The sequence below is a fragment of the Brienomyrus brachyistius genome, chromosome 12, assembly GCF_023856365.1.
Source record: "Brienomyrus brachyistius isolate T26 chromosome 12, BBRACH_0.4, whole genome shotgun sequence".
Classification (NCBI taxonomy): Eukaryota; Metazoa; Chordata; class Actinopteri; order Osteoglossiformes; family Mormyridae; genus Brienomyrus; species Brienomyrus brachyistius.
Window position 1 is genome coordinate 8848544 of NC_064544.1, and position 15474 is coordinate 8864017.

Sequence of the window (15474 nt, forward strand, 5' to 3'; positions counted from 1 at the left end):
GAGATGCCTTTTACCAACATGAGGTACAGAGGTGCAAGGCAGAATCATCTGGCCACAGCGGGATGTCTCATCCCTGGAAATCCTGGCTCCCTTTAGTTTAATGAGAGTTATGTGAGTATACCATGCCCTCCCCCTCCCCAGACTGGTCTCCCCCACCACAGCCATGGCTGAGTGCTATGGGTCCATAAGATGTCATGCTCCCATCCTTCTTGCCAGTCTTGATCAAGCCACAGTCCCCTCCCCTTTTCCCTCAAGGACTTTGTCGTCATCCCCGAGCTCCCTGTTTCCCAGCCCAAGTCACCCCAGTCACCGCTAATTGCGAGGTGACCCCGCTGATGGGCCGGGCTGGCGGCCGGCTGGCCTCGTTTTATGAGGAGGCTCTGCTGAGCGGACCACTTTCCACGCGCCCCTCACGTTAAAGCTGCATTGGGCCCCGGCTAATTGTGATCCGCTCGCCGATATGGGAAACAGATGCCAGTCTCGAGTCAGTTTTCCATTGCGGTTTTTCACTCGCTTGCCCCGCCTCGCCTGAAGATTCCTCGACAAGCACCAGCTACTTATGGTAATCTGCTCCTGCCCATGCTGCTCCTATTACTTCCATCTTTCATGCTGTTTGGTATCCTGCTCAAAATGCTCCCCAGGGCCCCTTTATAGATGATAGATACCTTGATGCAGGATGCTGGTAGGCGATTAGGTACTTTTATGACATCATATCTTGTATCCATGTATAATAACATTTTTTTGCAATTTTTTTTAGTATCATCCTTTATTTTATTGGCTGTTTTTTGTAAACAGATCCTACATTAACACTGCTAGCTGTGTTTTCTCTGAACATTGTTCCTGATTCAGCAGAGCAAAGGGGAAGTAGGCCCACAGTCCACATCACTTTCCCTTGTCAGGGGCAGCGTTATGAAGGTGTCTGCCTTCCCTTCTCAAGCTTAAGATCAAAGCATACCCTGTCCTTGTCACTTGTCTGACACGGTGCCTCACAATACCACAGAACTGAATAAAACGGAATACAGGGCTATTCTCCTTTGAAGACATTTGCTGGTCTTGGCGCAGGAGGTAGGGCTGAGCTCCGATGGTGTCCTGTTTGGAGCTGCCACTGGTTGGCCTTTGCCCCTGCACTTTCATTGGCAGCAAGGGCCCCCTGAGCTCGCGGGCCATCCAAAGGGGGGGCGGAGCTCACGTGCCCCTCCTGTAACATGACATAGTGTTGCACCATGTCTAACTTTACCCCTGACCTGTGTCCTCCATCTAGAGCTAACATAAGGGCACCAGACGGGAGAATGGAAAGCGATATAAGTATCGGGGGGATCACTGATTTCAGCGGTATTTGATTTTGCCTCCAGGAGGTTTGGCAGATGAAGTTGTTTATTTACTTTAACGTGTAGAATCATATTTCAAAAATAATATTGTCTTGGAGGTAATACAAATTTTCTTAGATTTTTCCTGGGGCAACCCCAGGGAAACGCAGGTGGGGGAGGTTTTAAATGTGACCACTGTGAAATGTAGCTTCTCCCTGTGTGTCTGTCCAATCAGATAACCCTCAGTGCTCTTTGTCAGTTATCCCACAAAAGCGTGCGCCAGGGCCCAAACCGATGGCTTCCTGTGACCGATTGCATCTGGCCACTACAGGTCCACGTGGCTTTTATAACCTGGACAGCGGTGTTCGACAGCCGGACCCAAGAAATCCTGGGAAAAATAGCATGGGTCAAATTTATGCATTTCCTAGCGTCTGAATTGTACCGCTGCAGTTTCTTATGCAGTGATAATAGCGGGCCTTAGCATTCCTGCTGGCTGATTACAGGGCTGCGCAGATGGATAGAGCTGCTGCCGATGCTAATGAGAGTAAAAGACCCGCAGGGTAGAGAGAGAAGGTGGGGGGGGGGGTTACAATCACAGGACATTGTCCTGTGGGGCCTGGTCCTCAGACCGCAGGGCTGTGATGGGCCGCTGCCCCTTCCTTCCAGACCGTCACTGTTACTGTGCTCTGATGAACAGCCCTGAGGAGCGGCGCAGTGTCTTGTTTTGTTTTTTTCTTTTCTTTCTTTTTTTGTAAACTTTCCGCTTAAATGCATCGCAAGTCATGAATCATTCTGTGGCATCTACCACAGACATCAAAAGCCACAGGGGCGGAACCCGTGGCCAGCCTTTTTTTCTGTGTTTAATTTCTCGTGCTTTATCGCTTGATATTAAGTGGGTCGTTTGTATTATCAGGACATTGTGTACAGTAAGGAGTCAAGCTGAATCGCAGGTACCCCCTCTACCCGATGTTTGGCTTTGCACTCCTGCGGCTTTCATGCCCCTTTATTATTTTTTTAAGCCGTATCCCATCCAAGTGTGTGGGGCGTGTCCGCTAGGAGCAGGGAGTGAAGGTGTGAGATATGCAAGGCCTCAATCGGGCCCTCTGAAGGCCAGGCTACTTGACTGGCGGTGACCCACTGGGCCCAGCGAATCGTTGTACAAGCACTTTTAAGGTGTGAAGACATATTATGGGGGATTATGGGAATGGAGGCTGCACCCAGATTTATGCACAATGCACACCAGCTCATTGATGACGCTGACTGAGCCGTTAGACAATCACCTGTCATGCAGTACAGATATAGATTCTTTCTTATTTCATTGATTATCTGAATGAAGGCATAGAAATTGCTCTGTGTAGTTGGGTGTTTGCAGGTTTTTGATGGCTACATACCTAAACCAACACCTGTTTAATCTCTGTCAACTATTTAATCTTTTGCACTCTCATAAAAAGACAAGCCCTAGATACAATTAAGCTTACTAGATCACCTATCCATCCACTTTCCTCACCACTGATCCATTATAGGGTCATGTTTAAATTTCATATAAGCCTTTAAATTTGGAAAAAAAAAGTTCTTTTTTTTTTTTCAAGAAAATCGTCCTTGATGTCCGCCCACATCAATTCCCAGGCTTTTGGCCCTCTAGTGGTCACAAAACATATGACAGCTTTTTATTAATTGTCTGCTGTGGATGCCCTAGCCTAGTACTTTATGGGCTAGAACAACTAAATTCAGGGCTGGTGAGGTTGGCGACACTTGCACACGATTGGCCAATTCCATAAATCGATGCTGATTGGTGAGCATCTGTTGAATATCAAGCAGGAGATGCATGTGTATCATTTCAGGGAAAAAATTAAGAATCTGTGACGGGCTTTTATCTCCTTTGCATAACTGCCTGTATTCACATCGTTGTAAAGCGGCTGTTTTTTTTCTTCTTCCACTTTTATGCTACTGCTTCTTCAAAATTAATTTTGGACGCAGTAAATATCCGAATGATTAACTTCACTGGCCTGGAATGTTCCATTTTTCCGCTTGAGTCCGCAGACAGAGTGCAGCAAAAAGCTGACAGGTCGGCGGTAGCGCGAAGACTACGGTCCCAAATAAACCAAAAGTAACACCAGCAGGTGCGAGGATGCCGCCTAGTCTACTGCGGCGAACTTTGTGCAGAGTGCAACAATAACATAACTCCACGGGACAGGAACGCACTCACACGTGTTCCCGATTAGGCATCTTCCACTCTTTCTGTGTTTACATGCTATCATCACATAAATAAGTGCATGTATCACTGTGAAGTCACAGACGCCCATTTTGCGCTCTGTTGTTTTAAATGTAGATACGAACTTAAGATCTATTGAGGGATTTTTTTATGATGACCTATAAAAATACGAAACTTAAACTATGATTGTGTTTAAAAAGGGACAAGCAGATATTTACCCCTTATTTTCTGTTCCCCTTGCAGTTTTTGAGCCAAAAGTTAATAAACAATCCATTTTTAATGAAATATGAAGTCATATATGGTAATGGGAGATTTAAATTTTTATTTATTGCATTTTTTTTTTATTTTCTTGCCAGTAGCCTCTTGAGCCCAGAAGCTGTTAACTAATGCATATAGCAGGTTTGGGGTGGGGTACGCCTTACTTAAGGGTAATGAACACCCCTACTTCCGAATGGGAGTCCAAGCAGTAGCTGGAGCTGTACTGTTTTCATACTCTGCGGTTCACAGAAAGCCCACCCCCCACTCTGCCTTGCTGTCAAACCATTCCAATCCCTGCTTCGCCACCTGTTGTCGGTAGGAACCCAAAGTAGCAACGCTGTCTGACCCTAGTCACTGGCATTTATCCATCCTGTTGACCAGTAGCTGGGCGGTGTGTCAGTTCCTAATCAGTGCATCCTTCTGGTCTGGTTATAGCCTTGTCATCTGCGTGTGAAGTCTCACAAATGGATGCCTTCATAGGGGCAGGTGCTCGGAAGAAGTAAAGGAGCATTTGCCACACTGATTCGCTGCTGTGCATCCAAGCGAACAGAAGGGTCACTGGATAAATAGGGATTGTCTTTTATAAGCAGCCATGATACCTCCCTCCCGAAATGTGTGCACGCTGTAGCCTGAATCTACACCATTAAGCTGATCGTCTCCGAGATGATTGTTATTATAAAAAGTGTCGTGGCTGTGGCATTGGGGAGAGGGGGGTCTTTTACTTTCAGAACACCTCAGTTCCCGTTCATTAAAGATGCCGCCAAGGCTTTGAGTGAACATCCTCATCTCAGCAGCAGGATGCATCAGATTGAAATAGTACAAGAGCTTCAGCGGCTTCCAGGCCGGAGAGATAGATCCCCGTGTTTTTCACTGCATCTCCTGCTGTCTGTCTCCGTCCAGGTCCCCAATTTGCATATAACCGCTGACCTGCGCAGTTTCCTGTCTTGCAAGCTGTGGGAGGCATTCTGCCTTTGTGCATGATATTGTGGGGGGGGGCAGGAAACCAGTTTTCATACTTCTGCAATAAATCAGTCTGGCGCTTGCAGGGGAGCTCCTCTGGGCCATGGGCCGGACTCTCGGCTTGAATGATTCCACAGAATCGGCGAGTTTCTGCTCTGTGAAACATTCGCTCTATCAGGTAGTAATATGCTGCATCACGCACTGTGAGTGTGTCTACACAAATAAGACTAAACTTTCGAGCAGTCATCCTTGATTGAAATCCTGATTATACGAGTCATGCTGACCTGAAGGTGTCGAGTCCACTTGTGTTAACCCTAATTTGTGTTGTACTTATTTCCAGTAGTGAAAAGATGTAGCTATAGGTCTTTTTTTGGTTTTCACTTGAACAATCTATAATTAAAAAAAATTTGCTACCTCGGAAGTTCACTGGCTAACTCAGTGAACGTTGGGAAGTAAATAATTTAGTTTTCTTAAAAATGAGGTTCTCTTGGAGCATTTTATTTATTGGTCCTAATCTACCTCACTTGATCGATGTAAACCTTGCAATGAGTTTCACGTTATTTACTAATAATTTGAGGTGGACGATTGTTGCCTTAGGTTCCTGGAGGAAGAAACACACTTCTTAGCTACATGTCTCTGGTTGAGATTTTAGCCCTGTAATTAAGCAATACGTTACACTTTTCTGCCAGAACAGGGACATTCCTTCTCCATGTGATTGTAATTTGGCTTTGCCCTTGTTTCCATCACCTCTCTTTTTATTATGTTCCTTTTCAAAGGGTCCACCTGGTCCAAAGGGCGACAAGGTAAAGAAGCTTGTATTTTATTATTAAATTTATTGTGTTGTGTCCCACTGTCCCCTCTCTCTCCATGTTTTCCCCTCCTTCTGCATTAACGTAAACCACTTTGCTCAAAGTTTTGGCACAACATGATTCCAAACCCCGTTGTTTTCCATCCATCTCTAGCACTCTACAATATAGGACGATATGGGAAATAGGGCGTTCATGCATTGAGTTTCTTCCTAATTGGAGTGAACCTTTAAAAAATGTGTTTTGTGTGACGCTCTGGAAGCCTTATCAACCTCACGACTCTTTTAAAGAACTTTAAATACCCTCACTCTCCCCAGAGACAAGGCAACTTGCATCAGTACTGAACACTTAGACCTTAGTTGGGGTATATTGTCATGCAATGGCAATTATACCTTATCAACGTTTTATATAACTTTCTTTGTAATTGACTTTCAATGACATGCAAGACAACACCGTTACGCTTTGCTCAAATATTTTACAAGTATGGAAACACCCATGGCTCCTCCATTTATGACGGAGACGCTATTTATGACGCCAACGTTGTTTTCCATCAGTCATAAATTGACATTGTGAGAGAACTCTGGGCTCTAACGATGGTAGTTATTGTTCAGCATACTTTGTTATTTTTATGACTGTTTGGGGAAACAAACCGTAATCTGAATTTTAGAAGGAAACATGGAAATGCACCAATGAAACCTAACTGATCTGTATTACTCGTTAGAACCTAAATTGGTCATTTGTCTTGATTGGATGAGCTATGTTGCTGTTGGGGAGCTCATTGGTGTATGCCATCTCTCCATATGAGGTCTTCGCCGTGCTTCTCAGACCCACAAAAAGCATCAGTCCTTACTTGCCCAAGGCAGTTCAGTTCTAAATCAGGCCCCAAAATGGTAAGAAGCAGTAAGACTAGGACTCCACTATGTGAAACTCACCACAGTGGGAATTTTATTTCCCTTCCAAAAGTGAGGTTTCAAGCCGTTGCCTCTGTACAAGTGGATAATTGACGGTTGCCAAATTGGACGCACTTGCATGCCGTTTAATTTGCTGTTTTAGCTGCAGTCTTGGCTATACGGTGTTTGTTGTAAATCCCCCTGCCTCCAAGTCCGCACACTTGACGAACAAAACCATTCCTAGATGGTAGGCCAGATAAGCTGAGATGCATTCTGGTTCTTTTTATGCAAAGTTAGGCTGAGAGGGTGACATAATTCGAGTGACTGAGCCCCTGATGGTTCTCCTAGATGATAATTTCACGAATGATATCCAGCAAGATTCTGAGACTCTCGTTTACGTTGTTAGATCTAGTTTATTCCCCTTTATGTCATGCAGAGGCTCTTTTCATTGGCACATTGTTATGTCATCTAATTGGACCTATCATTTGATCCAGTCTGGTAAAATGCTATAAACAGCAAGGTCAGAATCAGATTTGTGTTCAGTCCCCTCTATTCATACATATTCAACCTTCTTGTCCGACGAACTCATCTCTGTCTCTCACCTTACCCTGCTTACCCATAAAACTCTACCGTCCCTACTCACTGTCGCTCTTTAAATCTACCAGTCTGAATCATCCTACTCAATTTATCGTAACTTTGCCCGTCCTTGCCATCCAAATGAACCATGTAGCCCATAGCCCTGGTGTGTCCTGCCCCTCTGTCTCACCAGCCTCTTATAATAAGCAGTTTTACCCTCAACAGATTATTGTGGTGGCTGCTTGGGGTATTTCTCTGTTCCGGATCCTGGCTTCCTCCCCCACTCCTCTACCACCTCCCTCGAACCCAGTCCCTCCTCTTCTCTCTGTCTGATACAACCACTCCAACTCGATCTTCTCACTCTTTGCAGGGGGATCAAGGAGACCAGGGCCCGCGGGTATGTGGAATACCTAGTGCCGCCGCCTCTGTTCGTGGTCCGCAAGTGTAACTTCGTCTGCATGCGTTGCGCACGTTACTGCATTTTGCATGTTTCAGATGCATCGTGTTTTGGAGATACGGTATTTTTTGTCTTGCCGAGCACAAGTGCTTACATTGAGTTAGTGGTTTAGTGCTGTGGGTGGGAAGGATAGTGGTTTTGATACCTGTGCGAGAACAACTGAACTGGGACAAGTTTGCTACAAGAAATGCTTTGTTCGAAAGAGAGTCTTCTCACGGTGATATTTCGACATGTATTTACGTAGCAGCTACTTTGAGAAAGATATCAATTGAGTGATTAATACGTACTTTTTCCATTGTGGTTAATACCTCTTCACACCAGGCATCATCACTCTTTTGACATCTTTGGTGTTACTACTTGTGTTGTTCCCCAACCTTAAGGCAGAGCCAGCAGCCAAACAGATGGTATACGGTTTGTTGATGAACAAGACTTTCCTAAAGTCCATATTTGCTCCATTTTAGTCTCAGCATTTTTCATCACCAGATAATGTATATTTTTTTGTAAAACATAGTTCTACAGTAGATCATTTTTGATAAAAAAAAAATAGTCATATGCTTGTTTTTTAAGGTTTACTGTTCAAAAGCATATTTTTTTTGTGCTGTGCAGAAGTTTCTAAATTTACCCTGCTGAACTCCTAGCACTCAGGCTCATCATGATGCTCTAGTGAGAATATCTGTCTTACAGTATGTAACCTCTGTTTCTTCACCTGGCCCTAAAAAAAACTCTTGCGCTGAAGGCTAAGCTCATTACTTTCTCTGAATCCATCATCTTGGACAGATGTGAGGTCAGAGTAGCAGAAGTATCCCTAATTGATTTCCTGAGGCCACATAAAGGCAGGAAGATTGAGACGAGGACCAGCAGACCCCTAGTAAATCATCTTTGATGCAGTTGTCTGGTTTGTGGATCTACAGACAGAGGGCCGTATTTTCTAAAGCAGATTCTGTGATGCCCACATCCAGTTTACATATGGTGGTCTGTTTAGTGATGATCAGGTCTCCTTTTCACGCATTGTCCATTTTTTTTTTAGTTAATACTCAGCCAGGGTATATCTAAATGTTCTCCCAGAGTAAATCAAACAGAAGACACACTTGACAAGTGTTCAAACTTCTGAACTGTCAGACATATCGTCTGGGACAAATTGCAGTCAAAGGTCTCTGCAGTCCATCAGTGACTCAGTGAATTGATTAATTTGATTATGTAGAGGGTCGATTCTTGCCTAGATTGAGTTTCTGGGATTGGAAATAATACCATGAAGCTGAGGAGCTTACCTCAAGCTCTGTAAGATAGATAGGGAAACTTCAGCTGCCTTTCGCTATGGAGAAACAAACAGTGCTCTAATACTAGTCGTCACTCTCAGTTTGTTTAATTATTTTACCGTCGTGCCTAGCCACCAGGCGCGGGTGGTGAAAGCACTTGAAGGAAAGGAGCAGGGCACACTCACCACCAAATCAAATTATACACTGAAATGACATATTGACTTTGCACATTAAATTAGTAGGTAAAATGCAGTGGAACAAAATTATGGGCTTTCAAGAAAGATTTGTTCGATGAGTGATGCCGGAATTAGAGAGACCATACTTGTTCTTGGCAGATGATTGTTTAGAAAGCAAGTTAAACCTCCTCGCAGAAAAGCTTCACTTTGAAAATGTAAGCGATTATTCTTCTGTGGAAGTTAACAGTGAAAATACAAATATGCAACTTAATGTGCACGTTATTAAAAGAACAATGGCCTGTTATTGTTCATCATAGGCCTTTTTAACTTTTATACAAAATAAATATACTTGTATGACCAGTAACTATGAGCATGGGTCTCAGTCTATGGCATGTGGCACGCAGAGCAGGTGCTCCAGCTGACCTCTTGCCATTTGGGGGTGGAAGGGTTAGGTCAGAGGGCAGGCCGACAATCACTTACAGAGCGCTGTGAGTGTGGGAAAGCATGTGACTACTGCTGCAGCTTGGAAATGCTCATTTGCAGTCACAGGTACCATGTGGCAGGGTCATCGGCTCAAGGGAGGGAAGTGAGTCAGGGGTCAGAGGATAAGCAATCAGCAAACAGTGCTACCGCTAGTCAGACAAACAAAAGCAGGCCCCAGTGCAACACCTGAGCAATACGTTACTGTTAATTTGCTCCGGTAGACGTCAGTAGCAGCCTAATATTGTCACCAAGATGTCTTTGCTCAGAAGCAGTACAGAACAGAGTCAGCATTTGTGTATGTAATAGGCTCCTCACACAGTATTTACTTGGTGAAAGGCAGTGTTGGGTCCTACATGGTTCCTTTTATCATATGTGTTAGTAAGTTTGTGACTTATTAAAACTTTATTGCCCTTGACAAATAAGAGCTTGAGAAGAACAATAGTAGCTCTCTTAAACTGCAATTGAACTGTTGCTCCATGTACAGTATTTTGATGCATTTGTTATAGGCACAGAAACACGAATCAATAAGTGTTGCTCTTAAAAAAAGATTAAAGAAGTGACTTAGGAAATACTATTGTCGAACTTTGTTTGTCAGAAATCCCCATGGAGTTGCGCAAGCTGGAAAATAATACTGGAACGTTTTTAAGAATGTGCATTTTTTTAATCCGTCTGGCATTCAAAGAGGGATAATCTACGACGTATCATAGGGTAATGCTGTTTCTTATTCGGGAGGTAGTGTTTGGGGGAGCAGCGTCGCTTTTGCTTGATGGTTAGGGTCACATGGCATTTTATTTTCTCCATCCCACACCTGAGCCCAGCCTTTAGCTGGGTTACCCAGCTTCGGGCAAGAAGGATAAGGTACGTCCACCAAACTCGGTGGGAAGGAAACTGGAGCGATCCGGGAATAGCCGCGATTCCCCATAAACCACTATGGCATTAGCATTCTCAGCCATGACGACCTTTCCACCCTGGTGTTGAGGGGCCAAGGGCTGTGGACCACCCCGGAAGAGCTCTATGGTCAGCGAGAAAAGTGGGAAGGATGCAGCCCCTGGGGTTTGCGTGAGGCAGAGCCGTTTTCCCCTCGCGAGGTGACATGTGGGGAGGTTGGACGACAGCTCGCCGCATTAATTCCTGGCCAGTACTGCGGCGAGGAAAGCAGGATTGTACTGACTGCTGGCATGTTATAAAAGGTTGGGGAGGGCCGGGATCCCGCACCAAACGCGTCAGGCCAATAAAAAAAAAAAAAGTCAAATAATGAGTCCGAGAAGGCAATTAGCCACGGTTCGTTTGCATATTGGGTAATGAGGAAATGCCTGAGAGACCAATCAGCATGCTTAACCGGTCAGCCGCATACACTCTCTATTCCCGTTCTCGGGACGTTTCACGTCATAAATACCTGTGGACCATCACCTCCCGCAGGTTTCCTTTCGTTGTCTAGCAGTGAACAGTCAGCACCTTTCTTCAGCAGTTGTCCGATTACATGGAGATGCATGGGGACTTAGACCGGACCATTTCGCCTTGCCCCCCTTTCTATCCTGTGACTTATTGGTTAAGATGCGGGGGAGACGCGGTATATCGGGTATATTGGGATGGAGGGTCGTGTCTCCGGCCTGACAGCCAGATGATCGTGAGCTTAATGAATCCCACAGGTCTAGATCAGAAGCCAATTAAACCCACTTAAACACCCACTCATGTCCTTTTTCCCCCATTCAATGCATTTGGCCATGGTATGGATATCAGGCTGCGGATGCACGACACAATGCAGTGTCCGGCTCACCCGCAAGGCTGGTTCTCAACTTTCCCGGTGTTCCAAGTGATTTGATTATTTGATCAAAAAATAGCGGGTGGTTATACTGGAAATTGATTTTTGTACAGAGTCAAAATTTGGCCCGTTTCGGGAAAACGTGAACAATGGACCCTGCTGTTCCATGAATATCTTGTTGAAATTCCCTGCGTTTGAAACTAAAATAATTAGTCTACTGTTCTCCTTTTTCTCTGAAATGGGCAAATCTCTTGGTCACACACTCGGATAATTATTCTGGCTCCAGTTGAAAAGGCCGACTCCACTTGTCTTGTATGGGTTCCAACCTGCGTGAGGCGCCATTTTCCTTTGTTTACTTTAGCGCAGCACGTCACGCACATTATTGCTGTTATTAAGCAGAATAGATAATTATTCTGAATTTCCATTTGTATATTTTGAAACGTGGGCCTGGAGGTCTGTGTGTGGGATTCCATGTTCTGTGCATGTTCGTGTGAGTTTCCTCTGTGGGCTATGATTTCCTCCTATAGGCCAGCGCAGTGCAGGTGACCCTAAACAGACCTGGGTGTATGAGCGTGTGAATATGTCTGTGTGCCCTCTAATGCCATAGATCACTTGGTATTAAGACCGAAGTTCACTAGCATAATGGCATAATGCATTCGGTGTTATCCAGAGCCCAGTAAAAATCTATTGTCTTGACGGTGCAGTAAGATGCTCTGCATGCCAGTTAAGTGTGTGACAGAGCATTTCACAAGAAACTGCGGACTGGAGTGTTTAAACCATGGTGGGTGGGATTATCTGGTGAAACTGCCTTCCTGTTGGTTACTTTGGTTGCATTTATTGACGCTGGGTTAAACCAATCAGTGACAATGAAAATCCCACCCACCACTATACTATTTCATTGAAAGGGCCCTAACGTATTGGCGATACTTCCAATTCGGATTTTTATTTTTTTTTGTACCTGACAGGATTAATTTTATATTGAAAAATCTGTTCATATTAAATAAATAAAGATATAACATTTCGTACATGCTGTGAAAAGATTAGACATAACAGAGATTAATCATGTATTTTTACCTCAGTGACTGTGACATTACTCATTATGACTCAGCCAATGGTAGGAGGTTACATTTTTCACATGATATGTATTATGCATTAGCCTCTCAAATAATAAATTGGTATCTTCTTTTACACTGAGATAAAGCCATTTTAATGGGCAAAACTGACATGAACACATGTTGGACTTTGAAATTGGCCTGACTAAAGGATCCTGCTAAGGAAAAGGATATTTTTTTAGTTGTATGTCACTCACTTATCCATTTCAAAGTAGAATTGTGAAATGCTTGTACAGTATCTCTGTAAAGCCCTTTTCAGACTGGAAAAAAATGGTCTAAGACATTGTGCTTCAAGTCCAATATCTATCTGAACATTTGAAATAAATCCAGGATGCAGTGAACCGTAATTCTGGAAACACTGACATATTACTAGTGTCAGTATCTATATAAAAATCAGGGCAAAGACAATTGTTCCACGGGTGATAGTGACCAAAGCTGGGCAGACTTAACAGATAAATATCTGTGCTTATCGTTCTGGTATGAAGCCTGGATTTAACTGTTGCTTTAGTTATGAACACCAGTAGTGAGTAAGGCAGCAATCTGTTTTAGGAGACAAGTTTTGCTGGGAATGGCGGAGATTCTATTTCAGAGTAGTCACATAAACGGAACCACTGATCAGGAATCAGTGATTGATTGTTAGGGCTGATGGTGGCTGACTTATCCCAGGTTTGAAACCAGATATCCTCCCACTGTGAGTGTGGAATTGTTCTCACTGGATCAGGATTCAGAGCTGGTTACGAGCTGTGGTGTGGTGCTTGGTGTTTGGTGTCAGTGTGTGCCGTCTTTGTCCTGCAATGTCCTGCGTGCTCCATGTCTTGCCCTGCTGCCATGGTGCCACTTTGTGCTGTGTGTTCCCAGGGTCTGCCTGGCCTTCCCTCGCTGGCGGCTTTGCACAGCAATCAGATCCTGACCGTCAAGGTTTGTGGGCGCAGCTTAGCCGCCCGGTCAGACCCATGTCCCGAGACCCTCGCCCTATAGGGTGGGGTACACTCAGAGCTCATCAGTGACCAGCCTGTGACCCCCGGTGACCGAACAGTGCTGTAGACAGACCCTATCCAGATAGGACTGTGACTAATTAATTGGTTTTGATCAGTCGCCAACGGATGCAATCCTGACACCTTCCACATCTAGCCTTCCTTTCTCTTTCCATGTACAACTCAAGGTCAACATGACCCACCAAGGCATGGAAGAGGAAAGGTAGCCTCTATGATCCAGTAATTTCTGGATGACTGGAAGCAGTGTTTTTAGACTCCCTCCAAAGCATGGTTTGGTGGATTCTGTTCGGCTTTGTTTGCATGGAATAATTCCAGACTAGATCATTTAGATCATCATATAGATCAAATTGGTGAAAAGTTTTCAAATCACATCTTACCAGTTGACTAAAAATAATTTCTCTGATCTATAACAAGCTCAAAAGCTTGTAATATTAATCATGAAGTCATGGTTATTTTTTTCTGAATGTACCACATTGGATAAGAAGAGCAAAAAAAAAACCAACACGAAAGTATATCCGGTCACCGGTCAGCTGGTCCATGTGAGATTCCAGCGTGTGCCGTCTCCTGGGTCTGACAGGGCTCTAAGCTTTGTTGTGTTCACGACACAGTGCCTTTTTTGCTGAGAAATACACGCTGGTGATGTCCAGAGACTTCCTTCTCGAAGAGGCACTCCAAATATGGGGGTGACCTCTTCATGGAAAACGTGTATGTCTCCATGCAAGAAGGGCGCTAAGCCTGTTTTCAATCCACTCCTAACCTATTTTTTGCCTTTATTTTCAATTTTTTTGGGACCTCCTTCGACTATCTCTTCTTCAACCTCTCTCATCTCTGACCTTCAACTTCTGACCTCACCTGCTCAGATGGTCTTCCCTAAGATCAATCATGGCTTTCTTTCCGCTGATCAGCAGCTCATAAAACGCCGGCTGATTAAGGTAGTGCTGACTCGCTCGGGGTCCCAGGTCTTCCTTTGGGACCCTCACTCCATAATCTTATCCTCTTCATTCTTTGGTTTGCTTGGCAAGTCACAAACACACCAGACATGCATAGTTGGTCTTCATTTCATCCACAGTCGTGTAAAAACAATCGCTATAAATACTGCCAAGTTTATAGAGCACAGTTAGCACCCATTCACACAATAGTGTAACTTGTGACCCAAACCTTTAATGGCGTCTTGAGTGGAGGGATAAAATATATAGGTCCCAATCTTAGGTTCTTTTATGAAGTCCGTGCTGTAGTCTTTTGTTTATAGTTTATTTTATATCACTTCTATAAAGCACTTGGTTCAGCTGTAGTCAGTTAACCATCAGATCAAGAGTTTGCCCCATTTTGGGAGCTAAAAAATACCAAAATTGTGGCTTTTGAACTTGTGTTTGTGTTTTAAAATGTAACTTTAAAGACTATGTGTTGCGACTTCTCATGCATGTAATGCATCGCCGTTATGGCTTTCTCAGAGTGACACATCAGTGGCAGAGCCGAGAGTAAAATCGCATCAAACCCATATGTTCCTATAGTAAATACAGACAAACTCCTCCATCATTAATTAACATGAAAATATACCATATATACAAGTATGTAGACACACTGTGTTTAAAAATGCAAACCTTTCTCCATGTCTTTCATGGACGAATTCTCTTCAGCCTTTTCCTCTTCGCTGTAGAGTAACCTTAGCACATTTTTAGCTTCCATGCAAATGGAATTCTGTATGCAAATGTTTGTGCGATGATTAGAACTGTTTTAACAGCGTTCCCTGATTTAAAGTGAGCATCTGCCCCCCCCCTCCCCCTGTCCCACTGCTCAGGGAGATCAGGGTCAAGCTGGCCCTCCTGGGCCTCCTGGCCCCCCAGGTCCACCTGGCCCCAGGGGACCCCCGGGGGACACCGGCAAAGATGGCCCTAGAGGAGTACCAGGGCTTCCGGTGAGTAGAAGGAGGGTGATTGGTATTTACTTATTTTTTGTGGAAAAGGAGAACTCTGGAGCATGGAAGCATATAAACCAAGGCCAGTAACGAAAATAAACTGAAGGCCTGTGAGCGACTGGTCCTCAAATGCAGTTTTTCTCAGACTTTGCTGCCTGATATGAATTTATGTTTTGCCTTTTGCTTTCCACAAACTCTTAACTCCTTCCATGTGTGCAGCACTGTCAGTAGCATGGTGCATTCATTTATGTACATTTTGAACTGAAAACAAAAAGCCTGTCATTTATTTGCTGTCATAAAATCTGATTG

General features: G+C 44.2%; 1 protein-coding gene across 1 annotated transcript in view; it reads left to right on the forward strand.

Moving 5' to 3' along the window:
- Positions 1–15474, forward strand: part of LOC125705071 (collagen alpha-1(XXV) chain) — a 150547-nt gene that overhangs the window by 92248 nt on the left and 42825 nt on the right. Inside the window, exons 5-9 of the mRNA XM_048971406.1 lie at positions 5514–5540; positions 7380–7406; positions 13114–13173; positions 14111–14182; positions 15049–15165. Coding sequence (XP_048827363.1) covers positions 5514–5540; positions 7380–7406; positions 13114–13173; positions 14111–14182; positions 15049–15165 — 303 coding nt within the window. The remainder of the gene's footprint in view (positions 1–5513; positions 5541–7379; positions 7407–13113; positions 13174–14110; positions 14183–15048; positions 15166–15474) is intronic.